The sequence below is a fragment of the Macrobrachium nipponense genome, chromosome 3 (genome assembly GCF_015104395.2).
Source record: "Macrobrachium nipponense isolate FS-2020 chromosome 3, ASM1510439v2, whole genome shotgun sequence".
NCBI classification, from domain to species: Eukaryota; Metazoa; Arthropoda; class Malacostraca; order Decapoda; family Palaemonidae; genus Macrobrachium; species Macrobrachium nipponense.
Window position 1 is genome coordinate 124,854,145 of NC_087202.1, and position 25,679 is coordinate 124,879,823.

The 25,679-nt window shown below is 46.2% G+C and overlaps 1 protein-coding gene across 1 annotated transcript in view; it reads left to right on the forward strand.

Moving 5' to 3' along the window:
* The window catches only part of LOC135222494 (intraflagellar transport protein 172 homolog), a 369,686-nt gene that overhangs the window by 122,988 nt on the left and 221,019 nt on the right, over window positions 1–25,679 (forward strand). The window contains 1 exon segment of the mRNA XM_064260577.1: window positions 4,425–4,568. Within this exon segment, the coding sequence (XP_064116647.1) occupies window positions 4,425–4,568 (144 nt within the window).

Genomic DNA, 25,679 nt, shown 5'->3' on the forward strand with positions numbered 1-25,679 from the left:
TTCAGCAGTTTCCGAGGTTCAGAGCGAGGCATCACGTCTTAACCAAAGCATCAGGTTGCGTTGGGAATCCCTTTCAAAAGGAATCAGAGTCTTCTTCCTCCAGTTTTAGGGGTAGAAGAGGCAAAGGAAGTTCCTACCTTTCCAAGTCCCGCAACAGCATCCTGTGCTACAAGCTGTTCCAATTCAACAGGTATCCCAGCCTTCGACTTCTAAGGCTCAGCCTCAGCAACAGCATCAATTTGTCTTCCTTTCGCCGCCGTCTAACCAACAGGCCTCCTCACAGTATTCAGTGTCGCCCGCGTTTTAAAACCCGGTCTATGAGAGTCGGGCATTTCACCCCTTTACCAGAGTTGCTAGGGGTGGCAGGGCTAGAGGATCCTTTCGCCAGCGCGGAGGAGCCAGAGCCCAAGGGCGAACTAGAGGTGCAAGGTCAGGCAGAGGATCCCGGCCTTCATCATCTCAATGAAGTTTCTCAGGTAGGAGGCAGGCTGTACCTCTTTCGTCATCGTTGGGGTTCAGCAGTTGGGCAAAAAGCATAGTATCCAGAGGCCTAGGCTGGAGTTGGATCAAAGGTCCTCCTCCACCCATCACCTTCTATCAGGAACAAACGCAGGAATTGATGGATTACTCCAAGGACCTTCTCCAGAAGGGAGCAATCTCCAAGACGAAGAACTTGAAATTCAGGGTCGTCTATTCAGCGTCCCAAAGAAAGGGACCGACAAAAGAAGGGTGATCTTAGACTTGTCCCGTCTAAACTTGTACATTCGTTGCGACAAGTTCAAAATGCTGACCATCTCTCAGGTGCGGACCTTACTTCCCCGTGGGGCCGTCACCACCTCTATAGATCTTACAGATGCCTACTATCATGTCCCGATAGCTCGGCACTTCCGACCATTCCTCGGCTTCAAACTAGGGAAAGAAGCCTACTCCTTCAAAGTAATGCCCTTCGGGCTGAATATAGCACCAAGGGTTTTCACGAAACTGGCGGAGGCAGTGGTGCAGGAGCTAAGATCCCAGGGTATATTGGTGGTGGCGTACCTAGACGATTGGCTAATCTGGGAGATGGACAAAGGCAAATGTATGAAAGCCACGGACAAGGTCATGTCTTTCCTGGAATATTTAGGGTTCAAGATCAACAGGACCAAGTCCCGGTTGACCCCGGAGTCCAAGTTCCAGTGGCTAGGGATTCATTGGGACTTGGATTCTCACACTCTTTCCATTCCAGCAGGAAAGAGAAAGGAGATTGCCAAGGCAACAAGACAATTCTTAAAGTGCCAAGAGACTTCGAGAAGGAATCAGGAGAGGATCCTAGGCTCGCTCCAGTTTGCCTCAGTCACGGACGTTCTGTTGAAAGCCAAGCTCAAGGACATCAATCGAGTTTGGCGTTCGAAGGCAAATGCCAAGTGTCGGGACAAGTTCGCCCGGATACCTCTGATTCTCAGAAAACGCCTGCGCCCATGGACAAAGGCCGCCGCCAACCTAGCCAAGGAGTTACCGTTGCAGTTTCCTCCCCCGTCCCTAGTGGTGCATACGGACGCATCGCTGACAGGTTGGGGAGGTTATTCACAGCACGAGAAGGTTCAGGGAACTTGGTCACCTCACTTCCAAACACTTCACATCAACATTCTAGAAGCTATGGCAGTGTTTCTGACTTTAAAAAAGCTCCGTCCTCCAAAGAAGACTCATATCAGGTTGGTCCTCGACAGTGCAGTAGTAGTACACTGTATAAACAGAGGTGGTTCAAAGTCAAGTCATGTGAACCACGTGATGATAGCAATCTTTTCTCTAGCAGCCAAGAACACCTGGCATCTGTCGGCTACTCACCTGGCAGGAGTCCACAATGTAGTGGCAGACGCCCTGTCTCGGTCGGTCCCTCTGGAATCAGAATGGTCCACTGGACCAAGAATCCTTCGAGAGGGTTGCCAAAGAGTACCAGGTCTAGAAGTAGATCTGTTTGCCACAGAGGCAAACCACAAGCTGCCTTGTTATGTAGCCCCCAATCTGGACCCTCTGGCATACGCTACGGACGCCCTGAGCATAGATTGGAACCAGTGGTCGAAAATCTATTTATTCCCTCCAGTGAACCTTCTCCTGAAGGTGCTGCACAAGTTGAGATCCTTCAGAGGCCAGGTGGCTCTCATAGCCCCTCACTGGCCCAAGAGCAACTGGTTTCCCCTTCTCCTGGAACTAGGTCTTCGCCCTCACCCTCTCCCGGACTTGAGACTATCGCAACAAGTTCAAACGAGGACTGTGTTCGATTCCTCAGGTCTTCACAAAACCCTAACTTTATGGATTTCATGAAGTTTGCAGGTAAGAGAGTAGGCGACATTGATCCACAGAACATGTTGTTCTTGGAGTCAGACAAGAGAGAGTCTACGCTTCGCCAGTATGACTCAGCAGTTAAGAAATTGTCTTCGTTCCTCAGAGAATCAAATATCAAAGTAATGACATTGAACGTGGCCATAACCTTCTTCAGGTCTTTGTTTGAACAAGGCTTGGCAGCTGCAACAATTACAACCACTAAGTCAGCTCTGAAAAAGATTTTTCTTCTCGGGTTTGGTATCAATCTAACCGAGTCTTATTTCACCTCTATCCCAAGGGCATGTGCACGTCTACGGCCCGTTCACAGACCGTCGTCAGTGTCATGGTTTCTTAATGATGTTCTTAGGTTAGCCTCGGAAACAGACAACTTCAAATGTGATTACCAAACCATTTTGCGTAAAACTCTGTTCTTATTGAGTCTAGCTTCAGGTGCCAGAATATCAGAGCTGTCATCTTTATCTAGAGATGAAGCGCATATTGAGTTCCTTTCCTCGGGGGCCGTGTTGCTTTCGCCTAATAAGCAATTTCTAGCTAAGAATGAAGATCCCTTGATGAGGTGGTCTCCATGGAAGATTGTCCCGCTTCCGCAGGATCCATCGTTATGTCCTGTTAAAACTCTTAAGGACTATTTATCTAGGACATCTACCTATTCCGAAGGCCCCCTTTTCATTAGAAAAGATGGTGGTACACTATCTCTAAAAGGCATTAGGCAGCAGATTTTATATTTATCAAGAAAGCCAGCCCAGGGTCATTCCCCAAGGTGCATGACATTCGGGCAATAGCAACTTCTGTTAACTTCTTCAAATATATGGATTTTGATGATCTGAAGAAGTATACTGGTTGGAAGTCACCCTTGGTTTTCAAAAAGCACTACCTTAAGTCTTTAGAGGATCTTAAATATCATGCAATAGCTGCAGGGAGGCCAGTGTCTCCCACTGCTACATCATTATAGTACCGTCCTTGTGTCATATGAATCTGTTCAATTATGCCAGCCTCATTAGCATTTTACCTACCTCAGCAAATGCCTTAGCTATTAGAATAAGTGTATAATCATGTATAGTTTTACGTACATACAAATTATCTGTAATTATTTTATTATGTTTGTGACTTGTTGCAAATGTTGCCACATGTTTTGGCTATATAGTATATTTTGTAAATAAATTGTATTTTTTCCAATTCTAAACTATTTTATTATTTCCTTTGATTTCATTAATATGATTTTTCCTTTCAGGATAGTATAGCTTGGTGTTTCTCTGGTACAATTTCACGGAGCGACACGGCTGAGCCCAGAAAAGGGATTTTGACGTAGGAAAAATCTATTTCTGGGCGAGGAAGCCGGTGTCGCCCAGTGAAATCCCCCCCTTTTTTCCTTTTTCCCCCCCCTTGCTGTGCACCAAGCTTCTTGCTATCGACAAGTATGACGCCGCAGTCCCCTTCAACAGGGTAGCTGGGTGTGACCTATAGGTCGGCTCCCCGTTTTCAGGGTCTTTTGATGAGGAAAAGGCTAATTGGAGGGGTTACTGTGGTAGTGTTTAACACTCGCCCCAGTTCTATACCGACACCTTTTATTTAGGTGAGCGAGTCAGAGACTTCTGACATGTCCAATTTAGCAGTTCTCTGGTATCATAGCAATATTTTACTAGAAATAGTGCTAAAGAGGACACATTTCACTGGGCGACACGGCTTCCTCGCCCAGAAATAGATTTTTCCTACGTCAAAATCCCTTTTTTATGCTTTCTTGATATTGTTAATTAACTTGGAGTTATGAAGATGGAAAAGACAGGAAAGTTATGACCAGTAACACAATGACTAGATGTGCTGTGTTCAAATTTTCTCATTGATCCCTCTGTCTTTTCTGTCTTCATTAATATTAAGAGAATATGTTGAGTTGGTTAAACTTTAAAGCTTTCTAGACAGAAAAATGTGGATTATTGATTTATGAATTGTTGAGAGGAAAGCTTTGTTCCAGTTGTCAAAGGTCTTTTTTGCAAAGTTTATTTCATGACTAGTTATTTTTAGATAATTAAATAGCAGTTACTACTATTATTGGTTTTTGTAAATTTATCTTAGTAATTAATTTTTTTCCAATTTTGGTGGTTTAGTGGGTTCCAGGTAGCGATGTTGTGGTTGCCCAAAGTCGTGAACAGATGTGTGTGTGGTATAATATTGACACCCCTGAGAGAGTCACAATATTCCAGATTAAAGGAGAGGTTGTTGATGTAGAAAGAGCAGATGGAAGAACTGAGGTAAGTAATTTATACTGACTGAAGTAGTTACATTGGTTAATTTTTTTCTAAGCAATATATGTTTTTTGGTAGAGTCAGTTAACCTCTCGAAGATATCATATTTTGGATACCTTCCTCTCTGGCATGAGATTTATAAGCCTTGTTGGGAGAAAAACTCACTTACAGGGTACTAGGATTACTGTAGTTGAAGGTTAAAATTCAAGACTGGAGACATTATTCCTGTCTGTAATTGCATGAATGCTATGCACTAGCACAATTGAAACTTGAGAATATATGCAATATTATAACTATGAATCTTACCTAACATTCCTGTACGGTATAGCGGTAAGTTTCAAGGTACCGGTACATGCTCCTTCGGCATCAGAAAAAAAAGAAAAAAAGCCCATTTCATCATCCCCTCTACTTTCCCTCTAGTAGGAAAGGAGAAAGCAACTCTGTTTTTTATGCTCTGTTAGTTTTCTGTCCATTGAGTTTTGAGAAGCTGGGTGGGGACTATGAATGTTAGGTATTTACAGAAATAGCCAATTTTGATATGATCATTTGTATTACATCTTTGAATCTTACCAAACGTTATAGCTAACTGTTTTATTGACAAGCATCAAGGGGTTAGAGCAGCACTTGGTAAAGCTTGATAAACCCAACCCATAACAGTCATGATTGGTTTTAAAAGTAAATTAATGAGTGATTCTTGCCTGGTAAAAGTAATCATGCCAGTAGCATCTGCCTCAAATCAAGGATTCACTTCGTGGATAATGGACTTTGTAAAGTATGCCATGTTTTAAGGTGCCATTTAATAGTATGTACTTTCAAGTAGAGCAAAGACGATGTTCTTGTGCCAAAGATTGTGTCAGTTGTGCTCAAACCGTGCTTCAGTTATGGGCTGCTCAAGGTGCAAGAGCCTGTACTGGCACAAGGCTGGTTAATCTAAACTGCTGGAAAAAGACTGAATTTAACTTGAAATACCTATTCATTAGCAGGTACAGTGGTACCTCGAGATACAAAATTAATCCGTTCCGAGGCGGCCTTCGTATCATGAGCTTTTCGTATCTTGAACCGTATTTTATATGTAAAATAGCTAATCTGTTCCAAGCCCTCCAAAAACACCCCAGTAAATTTCATAATAAAGCTAAATTGACCTATAAACAATGAAATGCTACAGCAATTTGGTTTCATACATTCAACTTCCCTGTCAGATATATACTTAGCTATAGACTCCGTCGTCCCGACAGAAATTCGAATTTCGCGGCACACGCTGCAGGTAGGTCAGGTGATCTACCACCCCGCCGCTGGGTGGCAGGAATAGGAACCATTACCATTCTAGAACCAAATTTTCTCTGTCGCCGTATTGTAAACATACGTTTGCGGTACCTCCTGACTTGATTTTTGTGTTTCATCGCCATCGATCTTCTGGGCTATCTTTTGCAGGGAAGTACTGGGTCTTTGGCTCGGCATACGCTTTTATTAACTTTTATTAACTTTTTAATGAATTTGGCTTCGAAAATTTCGAAGAATATATGACGTGTAACTACCGAAATTGTCGGGAGACACTCATATTTTGCAAGAAAGGGAAATATTAATATTTATTCATTAATATGTGTAATAAATGTTAGAATTGATTGAGGAAATATACTGACTTTCTACTTTAGGGAGTCAGAAAAGAATATAACTAGATACGCTTCCTTTAGAAGTTTTATTGGCTACTCGTACTAACGAGTAGTTAGAGTATTAACAGTACTAGTAGTGTTGCATCCTCATCACCTTCTTACTTCACAGAAACTTCAAATTCATAATTGCAATTTGAAGACAAGGGATGTAGCTCAAAATGCGAGCTATTAAAAGGTAAGAAGTGATTACAGTTTTCCCCATTGCAGTGGAGGGTGCGTCTGATCGCCTCTGTCTCGCTCCCAGGTCTAGAACTCTTCCAAACTCACAAGCCCAGAGGAGAAGGAATGTCGAAAGCCGCACGGAGGTTTCAGAGAATCCCCACCGGTCAGGCGTCCCCTCGGCAGATTCTGTAGAACGTCCCAGACTGCCAAGTTTGCCATTGGAAAGGCGTCCTAAAATAGTGGAGGGTGCATCCGATGGGCTCTGTCTCGCTCTCAGGCCTAGACCTCTTCCAAACTCACAAGCCCAGAGGAGAAGGAATGTCGAGAGCCGCACGGAGGTTTCAGAGAATCCCCACTGGTCGGGCGTCCCCTCGGCAGGTTCTGTAGTAACGTCCCAGACTGCCAAGGATAGCCGTTGGAAAGGCATCCTAAAACAGTGTTTTTCCTCATCCGATTCTTCATCGAAAGGAAAAAAAGGGTGGAGTTCTGACAAGCTATTGAGACCTTCTAAAAGATCGTGGAAATCTCCAGCTTGGGATTCTAGCCCGGAAAGTTTTCCGGAGGACTATCCACCTGAGAAGAAGAAAGAGATTTATTCATCAAATCCTCCTTCCCCTAGATTGGATACGGAGAAAGAAGACGCCGCTATGAAGATCCTAAGAGAAATGCAACAACAGATATCTTCGTTAATGGGAGTTTTGAAGAAGGATCCTCCCAGGAGAAAGGATCACTTCCTTCCCGTTAAGAAATCCCGTCCGATAGAAGTCTTTGACAGCTCGGACGAGGTGTCTGCCAGGCGCAAAACGCCGACAAGGCGAGAGGATTCTAAAAAAAGGCGCAAAGCGCCTGAAGCACCTGAAACGAGGCGCAAAGCGCCTGAAGCGCCTGAAATGAGGTGCAAAGTGCCTGAAGCGCCTGAAACTAGGCGTGAAGCACCTGAAACTAGGCGTGAAGCGCCTGAAACTAGGCGTGAAGCGCCTGAAGCTAGGCGCAAAGCGCCTGAGCCTCCTTCCAAGCGCCTGGCGCCTGAAGCGCCTACCAGCCACCAAGTGTCAACCAGGCTCAAGGCTCCAACCAAGCGCCAGGATCCAGGCTCCAGGCGCTATGAACCAGGATCTTCATCGGAAATGGAGTTAGAGGCGGACCGAGAGGCTCCTCTTAGGGAATTTTCTCAGGATCAGTTTTCACCTGACAGGGTCTCTAGATGTCGCACAGGCGGCCATAGCCCTTGTCAGGATATGCCTGATTCTGCGAAAGGTGAAAGACATTCGAGGCCTTCTCCTGATAGGGATGGGAGTTGTCGCACAGGCGGCTGTCGCATTTGTCAGGATAGTCTTAATGCAAGTAAAGGCAAGAGCAAGATCGGCCTTCTCCTGGCGGGGACTCAAGATGTCGCACAGGTGGCCATAGCCCTTGTCAGGTTAGAGTCGGTACTGCTAAAAGCCCTTCACCTTACGAAAGGAGGTGCTCTTTTCAGGTTGCTCATTCTTCTCCCAACTTGATGGACAGGAAATGGAAGATAGATCGGAATTGGAAGCCAATAAGGGGGCAGGTCTCTCAGTTTATAAGACCTTAGCGACCTTTTTTATTGAGAGAATTAGTTCATTATTAGTAAGAGGATATTAAAATCATCCTCCTTCTAAAATTAATGCAACCAACCATTTACAGAATGAGTGGCAATCGTTTGGAAATTGAACAAGATTCGTACGAGCTCTCATTCATTGATTAGAGGCTCTTCCAGATAATAGAGGCGTAGAATACGGCCTTATCTCCAAGAGAATAAAAGCTTGAGATTCTCTTCGATCCTCAGTTTTCATTTGTGATCTCTTTCGACTAATACTAATTTGGGTTTATTGACGAAAAGAACGAAGAGAGTAAGATTTCCATTCTCTCTCTGCATCGCAGAGGAAAGAATGTAGTAAGAAGATTTGGTGTATACGACTACTGAATGACAAGTCATATACGCATACCGTAGTTGCCTTTGTGGTTCGCTACGGAATTATCTATATCCTTACAGGAATTTCCTAGTAAGGACTTCACTTAAAAGGTTTGTTATGACAATACCTACTCAGGTATTTAACAAAGGTTGTTTGGCTTAAATATGCATTATTGAGAGCTTCCTTAGGCTCGAGAATAATTTTATTATATTCCTTCATTGAATGGAGTAACTGGCAACTCAGGAAGAATGCAGCGAGACAGCGAACGAGATGGCTGTCATTGTAAGCCAATACAGTACTATCCAGTTCTCAGTCATGAGCAGTTGGTTACATCTCTCTCTCCTACAGGATCGAATGGTTAACCGTATATTCCCCCTACAATCATGGACTTAGCCTCAAATTGAGGGGATTTATAGGCAAACATGAATAACATGGTATTCGTTTTGTTAAGGAGTTTTCAATAAAAAGATCCCTTGTAACCTTGTGGTAATGTTTACCGCAATGTAACAGGATTATAGGAATGAGACAACATTATGAATTTAACGCAGTACAGTGGACCCCCCATATTCGCGTTCTCCAGATTCGCGGACTCACACATTCGCGGATTTCTCTGGGGAACGTTTCCCTGCATTATTTGCGGAAAATTCGCGCATTCGCGGTATTTTTCTATGATAAATACCCACAAATTCCTGGTTTTTTTTATGAATTTCATCATAAAATGCACTTTTTGTGATAAAACTATTAAAAAACCAAGTATGAAAATTTTTAGTGGGTTTTTCTTGAGTTTTAACTAACAAAATAGGCTGTTTTTAGCATTTTCATAGGGGTTCCAAACATTCGCGGATTTTAACTATTCACGGGGGGGTCTGGTACGCATCCCCCGCGAATACGGGGGGACCACTGTAGAGCTATATATATTATTTGATGCTCTCATGCTTACAGAAGCAAAATAATGGACTTGCTAACTTTTCGATATAGCGAGTTATTAATCGAAGGGTTCAGTAGCCTCTCTGACAGCAGGCTCAGTAACGGCACAGTTCGTTCCTGATTTCGTTCCCCGTCTATCTTGAAGGGGGCTCGATCCCAAGGAGGGAAGAAATGATTTAAATCAATTAAGCCATTTCCACAGCTCTCTCATATTTCAAGAAGTATTGAGAATCTCTTTTCTGGGCTCAGTTCGTGTCGCTGCGCGAAATATCCTTTAATCCATTATTTCTAAGGTAAATGTACTAACACATACCAGAGAATAAATAAAATAAAGAAAAGGTCAGTACTACTGACTCGCTCACCCTCCAAGAGGGTGTCGGTATGAACACTATGGCGAGTGAGACCACTACCACGAACCACTTGCCAATAGAAATCTCCCACTACAAAATCCCCACTAGAGGGGAGCCGACCCACAGAGTGGGCAGCAACTACTACTACTCCATCCCATGCTGCCGACTGCTGCGCCTCTGGTGGCCATCCTTTTCAGTTAGCGCACCGCGTACACACGTGCCCTTTTTTGCTCTGTGTTTTTTGTGCCCCTATCTTGGATTTACTAATTATGGAGCGTGCAGCCATCGCAGCAGCTAAGTTAAGTAATCAGTTGTTATTGCTATTGGGTTTTTTCCGGCCTTGAGTCAGTATTTGCCGTTTTTTAGGTATAAATACGGGCTCTTGGTCGGAAGCATGGCAGCATGGTTCTGCCTCGTGGCGGGTTCGTTCTTGGTCTTCCATACCTAGAACCTTCCCTTATTACCTTACGCTCTATTGTTAGTTATCTATTTTATGTTAGGGGTCCAGCCTACTGGGTTTATGTCATGCATGCATGTCTTCTTTACCTTGCGTAGGCATCTTCCATCCAGACCCTAGCCACAGCTCTTAGTATCGGCCCCGGCTAGCTTTGAGTGGTAGACTTTCTTTCGGGTTAGTCGTACACTCCTGGATTTTTTCTCCTACTGATTTATTTTCTTACTTTACGTTACATGATTTTGATTATTTTATATTTTAGGTTAGCCTACGGCGTCTGGCATATTACGTAGCCTAGGTTCCGTATTTCATTGGTCTCCACCATTTATTGCTTCCGCTCATCAGTTCGGTTGCTTCTGTATAGCATCTCACTGATTAGTTGGTTGCTTTAACCTAGGCTATGTTGTTTCATTGTATTCGCATGTTACCGCTCCGTGGTCACCATGTGATCACGGAGCAGCCAGGCGCCTGTCCAGTCACCTTACCCTCCTCCCGCTCTTCCATAGGGCCGGGGGGGGGGGTAGGTCTGTCCTCGCTCGCTCCACATACCCGTGCCTGCCTCCCTCTCTCCCTAGGCGGAGGGAGTAGGGCGGCTGGACAGACCCAGGACTGGACCTGACCGTTCTCTTGCTTCACGGCGCGCTCGGATGACTAAGGGGGGGGACTGGCCTTCCTTCCCCCGTCGTTACTCCGTCGCTCCGTTGTTAGCTCGAGTCTGTTTCGCCCTCTCGCTCTTTCCCGGCTTACTGGTGCTCTTTAATTTACCGGAGCTCCGGCATTCACGTGGAAAGGTGCTAGTTCACCCTTGCGGGCGGACTGCAGGCGTACAGTTGGTCTTTCCTAACCACCCCGTCTCGCTGATATCGCGACACGAACACCGCCGCTCACCGGATTTATTCCGGTACGTTCTAGGGCTTTAGGTTTAAGTGTTTAGTATTTAATTTAAACTATAGTAAGTTTAATTTAAGCTACCTTAAGCCAAATCCCTCCGTTACCTACGTTATCACACTGGACCTCTCCGGGGTTCTAGCCTATTCAGGCGGTAAGGGAGGGGTTATGCCCAAAATTTTTTCGCGCTCCGGCATGCAGCGGAGTTCTTTTAGCCTTCTAGCCTGTAAGTGATGTCTTTTACGATGCTCATGTATCTTTTCACTTACAGACCACCAACTGTGAGCATCCAGGATGCAATGCCATGCTCCAGGACCCCTGTGGGCATGAAGTCTGCAGATCCCATGCTCCATGCGCGACCCCGCACGGGAATCTACAAGTCTGGTTCCCACGAAAAACCTGCACCATTTGCTATACGATCTTGGTGAGCCAGCTCTTGACGGGGTAAGTATTCCCGAACTCCGTTCGCTAATCCCTACAAAGGTTGTAGTTCTTAAGTTTAAATTTAATCTCTTATTTTAAACTTAAGCTTGTTTTATATGGGATCTCGCATCCCCTATGTTTTTAGACTAAGCCTATTACTTAAGTTTTAATCTTAAGTTTAAACTTAAAACTAACGAATACCCTCTCTTCCAGGCTCCCGCCGTTAGAGACACCGCCCTGGCAACCCTGAGGGCTTGGGTCGGCGGTTTCGGCAAGAACGCCGCCAAGGGAAAGCCCTACATTCTGGAGAAGAGGTTGGCTGTCCTAATCTTCCCCGGCGGCAAGTCAACGGGTTACGTCGACCCGGCAGAGGCAGCCCCGACTATGGCGGCGATTCAGCAACAGCTCGCCGCTTCGTTAAAGGAACCAGGCCAAGATATCTTGTCGGAAGTCGCAACACTTGATCTGAATATAGAGCCAATGGTAGGTGTTGACGACCTGTTGGTCGAGGTAGGTACGTTGGACGCCCAAGGGCTTCCCTTGGGCGCCACTGGGTCTTCTACTCCTGCTAACTCTCCAGCTTCCTTCCAAGGCTTTACAGGAGCTGAGCTCCTTTATACTTCTCCTGATGCTTCAGTAAGACCTAAGGTCAAGGACAGACGGTTGTAAAAACCCTAAGCAAGACGTCGTCGTCGTCCAAAAAGACTTCGTCGGCGTCAACATCTCGCAAGTCTCCGGCTACGAACCCCGGAGCAGAGAGGTCTAGAGCTTCTGGGTCCGGCTCCAAATCCTCAAGGAGCAGGTCTTCCAAGGAGAGACCACATACTCCGGCGGAGTCAGCCGTTTCTCCTCTCCCCTTGGTACCTGTTCAGAGTTACCCAACCACCTCCGCAGCAGCTCCGGCTTTGGATCCCAATGCTGGTCTGTTGCAACACATGGGGGATTTGGTCGGTTCTCTGAAAAACAGTATGGAGCAGATGTTCTCCCGGTTGTCCGACAGGATCACCTCCCAGGATAACATCATCGCCGAACTTAGCCAGGCTCCTCTAGTATATCCCCCACCTTTCGGCACAGGTATAGCTCAGCTTCCACCTCATGACTCTCTGCCTCCGTTCTCTATGAATAACCCCTGGAGGGTGGCGTCATACGCCCCCTTCCAGGACGGCCTTATTTCAATTCCGGAGTGTGGTACTCGAAGGATTGAGGACTTCGAGTTCTACCCGGAGGGTCTACAGCCACCGTTCATTGGCTACGCCAGACTCACTGGACGCAGCCATGACTAGAGATGACTAATGGTCCCTAAAAGGAGACAGTCCTCTACTCACGTGACCAGGCTCAAAGAGAATGGCTCAGGTGTTTAGAGGACATGGATTGTTCAAACACGAAGATTCAACCTTTTAAGAGTCCCTTCACCATTTTCACAATGGAAGGGGGAACTCCGCTTCCCTTCCTTACCAAAATAGCTACACGGTTCACTATCCCAGCGGCCCAGAAGGGGGAGTCGTTACCACAGCTAAGGGAAGCAGACCCCACATCTCCTTTGCTCCCCTCACTCGGAGAATTGTGGGAAGATCTGCCCAACACTTTTTCGGCGGGCAAACTCAAACCAGACTGTGCATGGATCAGTTTTGGTGAGAAGCTGCCTAGACTTCCGGACAGCCTCATTCAGGCTGAGTTTGAGGCCAAGACTAGGCTAGCCAGGTCCATTAACACCATGGCCATGACGGAAGTGACTACCATTTCTTACGGTTCTGAGCCACTCTTTAAGCTTCTCACCAAGTCACTGACACAAACGGTTCAGTCTGACATGTTTGAGTTCGCCACAGCCAGAACTAACTGTCGGAAGCATGTCCTCCAGGAAGCAACTATTTGTCATGAACCGAATAAGTTGACTTTCATTCCAACATCTGGGGAGCAGACCTCTTCCCTGATGCAATGGTAAAGGAGGTCCAGGCGGAAGCGACAAGGCTTAACCAAAGCCTTAAGGATCGTTGGGGTCTCACTGCAAAGAGACGCCAAGACCAGGCAGCAAGGGGTAAGGCTCAGAGGAAACCCAGACGTTTCCAGCCTTACCAGAAGAAACAACAACGCTTCGCCCAGCCTGTTTCGACTGTTCCGTTGGTACAGGCGGCCCAACTTTCTACCTCCAAGGCTCAATCACAGCCCATCTACGTGATTTCTCCCCAGCCTCAACCTTCCACCTCTTACGCTGTCTCCCCAGCCTTCAACCAAGTGTTCGAAGGCCAGGCCTTTCAGCAGTATGACCGCTCGGGTAGGGGAGGCAGAGGTAAGGGATCCTTTCGTCAGAAAGGATCAGGAAGGTCCCTTAATAGGGGAAAACACTTCCGGGGAGGCCGCGGAGGTTACCAGCAGCAATGAGAACTTGAAGGTAGGATTGGAGGCTGTTTTCTCTTCCCGGCACCGGTGGGGATTCAGCAAATGGGCACAAAGTATTGTGTCGAAAGGCCTGGGTTGGAGTTGGGTGGTGAATCCGCCTCCACCCAGACCTTTCCTTCAACTTCCATCAAAAGAATTGACGGAGTATGCGGAGGACCTCCTTCAGAAAGGAGCAATAGCGAGAGTCAACAGATTAAAATTTCAAGGGCGCTTATTCAGCGTTCCAAAGAAAGGCTCACAAAAAAGAAGGGTAATCTTAGACTTATCCCGTTTAAAACTTGGCCATTTTCGCTGCGACAAGTTCAAAATGCTCACCATCTCGCAGGTGCGGACCTTACTTCCCGTAGGGGGCCGTCACCACCTCTATCGATCTTACAGACGCATACTATCATATCCCTATTGCAAGACACTTTCGCCCTTATCTGGGCTCAAGATAGGAGATCAAGCATTCTCCTTCAAGGTAGTTCCCTTCGGTCTGAACGTGGCACCCAGGGTGTTCACGAAGTTGGCGGAAGTGGTCGTCCAACAACTGAGGTCGCAGGGGATCATGGTAGTAGCGTATCTCGACGATTGGTTGATTTGGGCTCCAACAGTCGAGGAATGTCGCAAAGCCACACTGAAAGTAATCCAGTTCCTGGAGTATCTAGGGTTCAAGATAAACAGGACAAAATCAAGACTCACTCCGGAGTCCAACTTTCAGTGGCTGGGCATTCAATGGAATCTATCCTCCCATACTCTGTCGATTCCATCAGCCAAGAGAAAAGAAATAGCGAAGTCAGTAAAGCAATTTCTAGGACACAAACTTGCTTCAAGGAGAAGCCAGGAAAGAATCCTGGGTTCACTCCAATTTGCATCAGTGACAAACATCTTGATGAAAGCCAAACTGAAAGACCTAACCAGAATCTGGCGCTCACGAGCAAATGTCAGATCCAGGGACAAGTTATCATCAGTCCCACAGATTCTACGGAATTGTCTACGCCCTTGGGCAAAAGTCAAGAACCTGTCAATATCAGTACCCCTTCAGTTTCCTCCTCCGGGGATTACCATCCACACGGACGCTTCATTAAGCGGCTGGGGAGGATATTCTCAGTTCAAGAAGGTTCAAGGAACCTGGTCACCCCAGTTCCGCCAGCTTCACATAAATGTACTAGAAGCAATGGCAGTGTTCTTGACTCTAAAAAGGTTACGTCCGCCAAAGAACTCCCACATAAAACTAGTTTTAGACAGCGCAGTGGTAGTCCATTGTGTAAACAGGGGAGGCTCCAAGTCACGACATCTGAATCATGTCATGGTAGCCATCTTCTCCCTGGCGGACAAGTTCAGTTGGCACCTCTCCTCCACCCATATAGCTGGAGTGAGAAACGTCATAGCAGATGCTCTATCCCGATCAGTTCCTCTGGAGTCGGAATGGTCACTGGACAACAGTTCGTTCCAATGGATTCTCCGGAGGGTTCCAGGTCTACAAGTGGATCTATTCGCATCTCAAGCGAACCACAAACTCCCATGTTATGTGGCCCCCAACCTGGACCCTCTGGCCTATGCCACGGACGCCCTGTCCATAGACTGGAACAACTGGGAGAAGGTTTATGTCTTTCCTCCAGTGAATCTTCTCCTGAAGGTACTGAACAAACTCAGGACGTTCAAGGGTCAAGTAGCTCTAGTAGCCCCAGACTGGCCGAGAGCAATTGGTACCCTCTGATTCTGGAACTGGGTCTTCGTCCTCTTTGAATTCCCACTCCCAGGCTCTCCCAGTCAGTACAAACGAAGACTGTGTTCGCTTCCTCAGGAATTCTCAAAACCCTAACTTTATGGACTTCATGAAGTTTGCGGCTAAAAGAGATGCGAATATTGATCCTCGAAATATTCTTTTCTTGGAATCTGATAAAAGAGATTCAACTTTGAGACAGTATGATGCTGCAGTCAAAAAGTTGGCAACCTTCCTGAGAGAATCAGATATTAGAATCATGACAATCAATTCAGCTATATCCTTTTTCAGATCTTTATTTGAAAAAGGCTTAGCAGCTAGCACTATTACGACAAACAAGTCAGCCTTGTAAAAAGATTTTCAACTCGGGTTCAGCATAGACTTGACAGACTCTTACTTCTCGTCTATTCCCAAGGCTTGTGCTAGACTTAGACCTTCAGTGAGGCCTACGTCAGTATCGTGGTTCTTAAATGATGTTCTAAAGCTGGCTTCAGAAACAGATAATACGACATGTTCATTTATAATGCTCTTAAGAAAAACTCTATTTTTATTAAGCTTGGCTTCAGGAGCTAGAATTTCAGAACTGTCCAGAGATCCGAATCATATAGAATTTCTTCCCACAGGGGAAGTTCTACTTTCTCCGGAACGTAGTTTTATAGCAAAGAATGAGGATCCTTTGATGAGGTGGGAACCGTGGAAGGTTGTACCCCTTCCACAAGATGTTTCTCTTTGTCCAGTATCGACCTTACGAGCCTTTCTGTCCAGGACATCCTCATCCTCGTCGGGTCCTCTCTTTAAGAGAGAAAAAGGTGGTACTTTATCTATTAAAGGTATCAGGCAACAGATCCTGTACTTTATTAAGCAAGCCAACCCTGATTCCTTCCCTAAAGCACATGATGTCAGGGCAGTTGCCACCTCAATTAACTATTTCCAACACATGAATTTTGATGATTTAAAGAAGTATACTGGATGGAAATCGCCGACAGTATTTAAGCGTCATTACTTAAAGTCCTTGGAAGCTCTGAAATTTTCAGCAGTTGCAGCGGGTAACATAGTTTCCCCCGACTCTGCTTAATCTTAAGTAGAAGATCCAGTTCTCCTTTCTACCTATCTCACTCAACAGTTTGTCTATACCTACCATGTTCATCTACGTTTACCTTGAGTCTTAGCTGCTCTTATGATGGTACAGTGGGTGCCCCTTATTTTTTTGCTAGGGTCACTCACAATTGATTGTATATAATGATCTCTATGATGTGGTCCCCTTATTTTTATGCTAGGGTGACACATCTACATTGCAATGGTTACGGGTTTTGTATACTAAGTCATATACATTTGTTTATTATATTATTATCGAAGATTGTTCTAATTCAGTTTATTATTATAATTGCTTTATTTACTTTGTACATATTAACTATACACAGATGTTAAGCTCATATATATTCCATGTAAGCCCTGTACATAATCTGATTAACTTTAAGTTAACCCTTTAAGTTAATTTTAAGGAATATTTCTATTCTGTATCATTGTGTATATGTATATTTCTTAGCAATTATATTTCTTTATTTTATTTTATGTTTTATTGAGACCTTATTTATGTATTTTAGTAGTTTCTTTACAATCCTGTGCTATTTCTCTGGTACGATTTCGCGCAGCGACACGAACTGAGCCCAGAAAAGGGATTTTGACGTAAGGAAAAATCTATTTGTTCATGAAACTTACCTGTCAGATATATATATAGCTGTATTCTCTGAAGTCCGACAGAATTTCTAAAACTTACGACACACGTAGTGGGAGTTAGGGTGGTTAGTACCCATTCCCCGCCGCCGCTGGGAGGCGGGTATCAGGAACCATTCCCATTTTCTATCAGATTTCTTCTGTCGCCGGTGTCGTAAAACATCTGTTTACACACCTCCGCCTCAGGATTGGAAAACTTTTCATTGCTTGAGTATCCTCTTGACTTTTTGGTTTTTTTGATTGGTCGATAGCTTGGCATACGTGATTTGGACTGTTTTTTGAATTTGGCTTAGATTTTTTCCTTAAATATGTCTGGATGTAGTTCTGCTAGCGCCAGGGTGTGTTCGAAAGTGGAATGCAAGGTTAGGCTTCCTAAAGCCTTGGTTATCCAACACTTGTGTAAAGGGTGTAGGGCGGCAAGAGGTAATATGATTTGCGCTGTAATGAGTGTGAAAGCTTGGATGAACTACAATGGAAGACGTATGAATCCTACGTGAAGAAGTTAGAACGTGATAGGATTAGGAGGTCTTCCTCCAGGAGTAAGTCGGGTAGCAGACAGGGTATTAATGTATCCCCTTCTAACCCTCCTTTAGATTTTGTGTCTCCTAACCCCGTAGTGTTGCCTTCGGGCCCTCAAGTGGTGTCTGCGGAGGGTAATGCCCTTTCGCTTATTCTGGATTCATTGAAGACGCTTGAATCTAAAGTGCTTGCCCTTGAAAACAGGCAAAATAAGTGCAGTGATAGTGCCCCTAGTGAAGTGGAGGGGGCGTCAGATCGGCCCTATAGCGCCTCTAGGCTGGGACCTCTGCCGGACTCCCAGGACTCAGGGAGAGGGCATGTCGAAGGCTGAAGGAGGGTTACGGGGAACCCCCACCGATCTGGCGTCCCTTCAGCAGTTCCTGTGGACGCTTCCCAGGCTGCTAAGGAGCGTGCTCGAGCACGTATCCTGAAGGATAGTTTCTCGTCTTCCGACGCGTCCTCCCCGCGCAAGGTGGGAATCTCGTTCGGATTCGCGACCTTTGAAGAGGACTCTTCAAGAGCTTGACGCTTCACGTCATGCTTTGTCTGAGTGGCATTCTTCTCCGGAAAGCGTAGCTTTTCCGCCCCAGAAGAAGTCTAGGACGTCATCCGACGATGACGCCCTCGAGCGCCCCAGTCGCTCTAGAGCCAAGGCTGTTCCTGGGAGAAGGAAGAAGGCGTCCCCTCGCCCCTCTCCTTCTCACAAGCGCAGCTCGTCTCCGCGTAAGGAGACATCTCAGACGGAGATCATCATTGCGATGCAGCGGCAACTGGACGCTTTACTGAAGCAGAAGGAGACGGTTCCTCGTCGAAGGAAAGACGATAGACTGCCTCATCAAGAGAACTAAGCAGTCTTCTCCAACGGCTCTTTTTCGTCCCCGTCTTCTGATCTTTCGCCCTCTAGACGTCGTTTTGCTCCCCAGGGTTCGTCTAGAGGTGACGTTAGACGCCAGTTTAGAGAGAGTTCTCTGCATGCTCCTCTCTCTTCCCGTAGAGAGGACGCTCGGCGTTCCGACTTCGACGCTTCTGCTGACGACGATTTTGTAGCTGTCGGACGGACTTCTTTGCGTTCGGCCCCTCTTCGACATGACAGTGTGGACGTTCAACGATACGTTAGTCGGGCAGTTGATCAAGTTTCTTCGCGGGACGTTCGTAAGGACGCTTCGCGGGACGTTAGAAGAGTCTCTTTGATGGACGCTCCGTTGGACGCTTCGCTGGACGCTCGGTCGGACGCTGATTTGGACGCTCGATGAACGCTACGTTGGACGCTCCAGATGGACGCTCGTAGAAGTTCTAGTAAGACCTCTGACGCGAATGTGGAAGTTCGCTGTCACTCGGATGTTGTTCCCGAGACTTTGGCACGTTCGCCTCTAAAGTGATTCCTCCTGATCCTGTTACTGTTAAGGATCCGTTTACCCTCGTCTTCTCTTCATCGTTCGGATAGGAGACTTGGAGCTAAAGGACTTCTGCCTCTTCCTTCGGACTTGCACTCGGGTAGGGAAGAAGGAGAACTTAGCGGTTCTTCGGAGGATGTTGATGAAGAACAACCTGCTACGTCTGCTTCGTCAGATTATCAAGTTTTGGCACGACTACTTCGTGATTCGTTTGGCGATACTTTTCAGCCAGCTGCTCCTCCTTCTCCTCCTTCTCAGTTTTCGTCGTGGAAGACAAGCAAGTCTCCAGGTTTCGTGAAGAGGAAGACGTTGTTATCTACTAGAAGAGCTTTCCGGAAGGTTAACGCCTGGATGGAGTCTAGGAAAGCAAAAGGAAGAACTACTTTCGCCCTGCCTCCGTCTAGACTTAGCGGTAAGGCAGGGATGTGGTAGGTGACAGGCGAGGAATTAGGATTGAAGGTTCCTACGTCTGCTCAAGGTGATTTCGCCAGCGTGGTTGATGCCTCAAGGAGGGCCCTTTTAGCCTCAGCTAAAGTATCTTGGACGACTTCCGAACTGGACCATCTTTTGAAGGGACTGTTTAGGTCCTTAGAGGTATTCAACTTTTTAGACTGGTGTCTTGGAGCCTTAGACAACCAATCTCGTAAGCCAGACTCGATCAGCTTGGGGGAGCTGTCCAGTGTATTGTCATGCATGGACAAGGCCGTCAGGGATGGCTCAGAGGAGTTAGCCTCTCATTTTTCTGCAGGGGTTCTTAAGAAAAGGTCGCTTTATTGCAACCTTCGCGGCTAAGTCTGTCTCTCCCCGCACAGAGGACAGAACTTTTGTATGCTCCCTTCTCGAGTCATCTCTTCCCCCAAGCTATGGTGAAGGATCTGGCAGTTAGTCTGCAAGAGAAAGCCACACAAGACCTGTTGGCTCAGTCTTCGAGACGTCCGGCTGGTCCTTCGACGTCGTTAGGAACCCAACCGTTTAGAAAGCAGAAGCCCTTTCGTGGAGGGACTTCCGCTAGATCGTCTCCTCGAGAAGAAGCCTTCCTAGAGGTCGAGCCCCTTCCAAGTCTAGGGGTAAGAAGTGAGAGATCGTGCCTTCAGTCACCGGTAAGGAAGCCAGGCTGCAGTTGTTTGCAGAAGCCTGGAGAGTAAGAGAGGCAGACACCTGGTCTCTCGACGTCATAGAGAAGGGTTACAAGATCCCTTTCATAAAGCCGCCCGTTGACTTCCACTCCCAGGGACTTGTCCCCATCGTATCCGCTGACAAAGCGAAAGATACTTTTCGACCTGCTCGAGCAGATGCTCGAGAAACGAGCAGTGGAACAGGTTTTGTTTTTAGACCTGGCAACGCCAGGATTTTACAACAGATTGTTTCTTGTACCGAAACAATCGGGAGGGTGGCGGCCCGTCGTTGGATGGAAGTCGTCTAAACCTCTTATAGAGAAGCAGAGGTTCAAGATGGAGACACCTCAGTCAGTTCTGGGGGCCTTAAGACCCGGAGATTGGATGGTATCACTCGACCTCCAGGACGCCTACTTTCACGTCCCGATACATCCCCAATCGATGAAGTACCTTCGGTTCGTATTGAAAGGGAAGGTCTTTCAATTCAGGGCTCTTTGTTTCGGACTGAGTACGGCCCCTTTTATCTTCACCATCTTAATGAAGAACGTGGCGAGGTGGCTCCATCTTTCCAACATCAGAATCTCGCTCTATCTGGACGACTGGCTCATACGAGCCTCCTCGCAGACCCGGTGAACCTGAAGGACTTGCAAACGACTCTGTCTTTAGCTGCGTCCCTGGGACTTCTGGTGAACTTCGAAAAGTCACATCTGACCCCAACACAGTCCATCGTGTATCTGGGGATTCAGATGGATTCAGTGGCTTTTCGGGCTTTTCCGTCCCAGGAACGTCAGCAACAAGGCATAGAAAAAGTGTTGGCCTTTCTAGGAAGGATTCATGCTCGGTGAGGGAATGGATGAGTCTGCTGGGGACCATTTCCTCGCTGGAGAAGTTTGTTTCCCTGGGGAGGCTACTTTCTTTCTGTCGGACAGCTGGACAGAAAAGGACAACTTCGACATGAAGTTAAGCATCTCGGAAGAGGTGAAGAACCATCTAAGATGGTGGCTCGATCCGTGGAAGCTGTCAGAGGGCATATCCCTCAAGCTTCAGAACCCCGACCTAGTGTTGTTCTCCGACGCGTCATCCACGGGGTGGGGAGCAACTCTAGGGGGGGAGGAAGTGTCAGGGTACCTGGAGAGGGAACAGGTAACCTGGCATATCAACTTCAAAGAGCTGGCAGCGGTTCAATTAGCGCTCCAGTTCTTCCACAACAAAGTCTCGTGTAGTTCAAGTCAACTCGGACAACACCACAGCCCTGGCATACTTGAAGAAACAAGGAGGAACACACTCTCGCTCCCTGTTTTCTCTAGCGAGAGAGATCCTACTTTGGGCAAAGGAGAGAGAAGTCAATATTGACAAGATTCATTGCCGGAGTCGAGAACGTCCGGGCAGATCTCCTCAGTCGACAAGGACAGTTATTGCCGACAGAGTGGACTCTCAATCAAGAAGTATGTCAGGAACTGTGGGGTCTTTGGGATGCCCCTTAGTGGACATCTTTGCAACATCAAGGACGGCGAGACTTCCTCTGTATTGCTCCCCCGGTTCTCGATCCGGGAGCAGTAGCAGTAGACGCCCTTCTATGGGATTGGACGGGCCTGGATCTCTACGCTTTTCCCCCCTTCAAGATCCTGGGGGAGGTGATGAGGAAATTTGCAGCATCGGAGGGGACGAGGTTGACTTTAATCGCCCCCTTTTGTTTTGGCCCGCAGCGATCTGGTTCACAGAGGTGATGTTCTACCTAGTGGATTATCCGAGATCTCTTCCGTTAAGGAGAGATCTACTCAAACAGCCCCACTTCGAGAGGTACCACAAAAAACCTCTCCGCTCTGAGTCTGACTGCGTTCAGACTATCCAAAAGTTGGGCCAGAGCGAGAGGTTTTTCGAAATCAGTGGCTAATAAAGCTATCGCCACAGCGAGGAGACCATCATCAATCGCGGTTTACCAATCGAAGTGGGCAGCCTTTAGAAGTTGGTGTAAGAGAAAAGGAGTTTCCTCTACCAACTACCTCTGTGAGCCAGATCGCCGACTTCTTGCTTTATTTGAAACAAGATCTGAAGTTGGCAGTGTCAACTATTAAAGGCTACAGAAGCGTCCTATCTGTAGTTTTTCGCCATAGAGGTCTTGACCTCGCTAACAACAAGGATCTCCATGATCTATTGAGATCTTTCGAGACGACCAAGGTACCACTACCGAAGCTACCTTCGTGGAACCTGGATGTGGTCCTCAAATATTTAATGTCAAATCGCTTTGAACCTCTTTCCTCTTCGTCTCTACGAGATTTGACGCAAGAAACTGTATTCCTAACTGCTCTGGCGACGGCGAAGAGAGTTAGCGAAATACAGGCTATCAGCAAACACGTCGGTTTCAAAGGGCATAATGCAGTCTGCTCTTTGAGTATGTCGGTTTTCTGGCCAAAAAACGGAAAACCTTCCAATCCGTGGCCTAGAACATTCGAGATCAAGGGTATGGCAGAGATCATTGGTCAAGAGCCAGAAAGAGTCCTGTGTCCTGTTAGGGCTCTTAGAGAGTATATTCGTAGAACGAAGGATTGCCCGAGGTTCTGCGGAGAACTTATGGTGTTCGGTCAAGAGACCAAACATGCCCATGTCCAAGAATGCACTGGCATTCTTTTTAAGGAACACCATTAAAGAGGCGCACGCTTCTTGCAAAGACAGCGACTTGAAGATACTAAAAGTTAATGCGCACGAAGTAAGGGCTATTTCGACCTCAATAGCCTTTCAGAAAAACATGGCTCTTAAAGACATTTTAAGTGCTACTCTTTGGAGGAGTAACTCAGTGTTCGCCTCGCACTACCTACGGGAGGTGAGAACGACCTATGAAAGCTGTTACTCTCTCGGACCATACGTCGCCGCAGACACTATTTTGGGGGCAGGAGGTAGCACTCATCCTTTCCCATAGAAATGGGTAGGTGAGTTTTTAATTTTTGTATGTTTATGGTTGTAGGGTCGGCTGCCGAGTACAGTCGTCCCTTCCTTTAGCCTTTGGTATATGGGAGTTTGTTGTTAGGCTAACTTAGGTGGTGGTTTTTGCCTCGTTACCCTCAGAAGTATGGTCATGGTCTAGTCACATTGTGGTCCCGTCCCCGTTGACAGATCATCTAGAGCGCACCAACTACACAGGTCACTACCTTGTTGGTAACTCTAGTGAAGGCAGAAGCAGGCTATTGGGTGACAGTAATCACGAAGTCAGCTATGCTAACAGGTAAGGAACCAAGATGTCAATCATATACATTTGTATATGTTTCTAAAATCCTTTTTTCTGTCTCTCCCCCACCGCCAAAGGTGGGATTCAGCTATATATATATCTGACAGGTAAGTTTCATGAACAAAATGATATTGTTAAGATACAATAAAGTTTGTTCATACTTACCGGCAGATATATTTTTAGTACCCACCTCCCCTCAGGAGACAGTGGAGATAGAAATCTGATAGAAAATGGGAATGGTTCCTGATACCCGCCTCCCAGCGGCGGGAATGGGTACTAACCACCCTAACTCCCACTACGTGTGTCGTAAGTTTTAGAAATTCTGTCGGACTTCAGAGAATACAGCTATATATATATCTGCCAGGTAAGTATGAACAAACTTTATTGTATCTTAACAATATCATTTTCTGGGCGATTGGTTCGTGTCGCCAGCGAAATCCCACCCTACCCATCCCTGCGCTCAAGATTGTCTGCTAACTTCAGGATGGCCACCAGAGGCGCAGCAGTCGGCAGCATGGGATGGAGTAGTAGTAGTTGCTGCCCACTCTGTGGGTCGGCTCCCTCTAGTGGGGATTTGTAGTGGGAGATTTCTATTGGCAAGTGGTTCAGTGGTAGTGGTCTCACTCGCCATAGTGTTCATACCGACACCCTCTTGGAGGGTGAGCGAGTCAGTAGTACTGACCTTTTCTTTATTTTATTTATTCTCTGGTATGTGTTAGTACATTTACCTTAGAAATAATGGATTAAAGGATATTTCGCTGGCGACACGAACCAATCGCCCAGAAATAGATTTTTCCTTACGTCAAAATCCCTTTTTTCGCCTCTGTTTGCGTTAAGAAGAGAGAATCTGTTTGGAACACAGACACGGAACGTAACGATCCTTAAGAGGTTCGCTGCACGAGGTTGCACGTCCGTGAGAACCTTCTCGATCGACAATATAACTATTGACTTATGTCTAATCTTAGTTGGAAAGAGAGTTGTGGAAACCTGCGAGATGTCTTCGTCATAGATCTCTTCGCAAGGTGGAAGACGAACATGCTGCCTCTATACTGCTTCCTTATTCTCGAACCAAGAAAGGTAGCAATATATGCCATTTTTATTTTATAAGGGGAATAAACTTTAGTCTTTTTTCCCCTAGATTTATACATTCTTAACAGATATTAAGATAAATGGGCGTCAAAGGAAGAGAGAATGACAATTTATGCCTCATTTTGGTCTTAGAGAGATTGGATTCACAGAGGTCACATTCTTCTCACAGCATGTTTTGGAAGTCTTTTCCAAGAAAGTCTGGATATTCTATCATCTATTATGAATAGACCTTAACAACCTCTCCACTCTGAGTCTGTCTGCGTGCAGACTGACCAGAAGTGGACATGAATGAGAGGATTTTTCAAGGTGAATGACAATAGTCATGGCCAGGACATAGAATTGCTGTAAATCATGCTTGATGGAATGAGGAAACTGTCCTCTTCCGATATCTCTGTGAACCACATAGAGGTTTTTTCTTCCTTTTCAGAGGGAAGAATCACCTTTGTATATATCTGCTATCAGAGAGCGCAGTAAAAGGCTATGCTCTGTCTCTACAATGGAAATTGGAGATAGCAGAGGATTAACAGCTTTGGGATCTTATACGATACCTCAATACGACAAGAGTAGGATATCATGTACTTCTAATGGGATCTTTTGTGGCCACAGATTCTGGGTTCCGACTGTATGTACATGAAAAAGACGCATTTCACATGTACCAGTATTATTATGTTATTATTATGTTCAAACATTATTTCACATGTTGCGCGCCATTAGAGTATCCCATGTTAAGTCCAGTAATATGATATGGCAACATTTAAGTATAGGCAACATTGCAATTATTGCTCTCGCGAGGCAGTCTCGTCTCGTCTGTCTATTTGTTAAGCTGGCTGCTGTTTGTCCCCTGGATCTTGTATATATTTCTACAATAGACATTTAGAACCTACATTTAAGTTGTGTCCTTGCCCCTCCACTTAAGGTTAAGGAGTTTACCAACACATACATGGCGCAGTGAACTTTGGAAGTGTCGTATTGTGTGAAGTTTATCATGACTTGGACATCGGGAACCGGACGGTCATGGCCATATTGGATGTTCAGTTCAAATGTGCTTTCGTGTCCCAGCTGATTTATTCTATGTCATGTGCAGTGTAGTGCCTCAAGTACTCAGTGAAGTGTTTGATGGAACTGCTCCT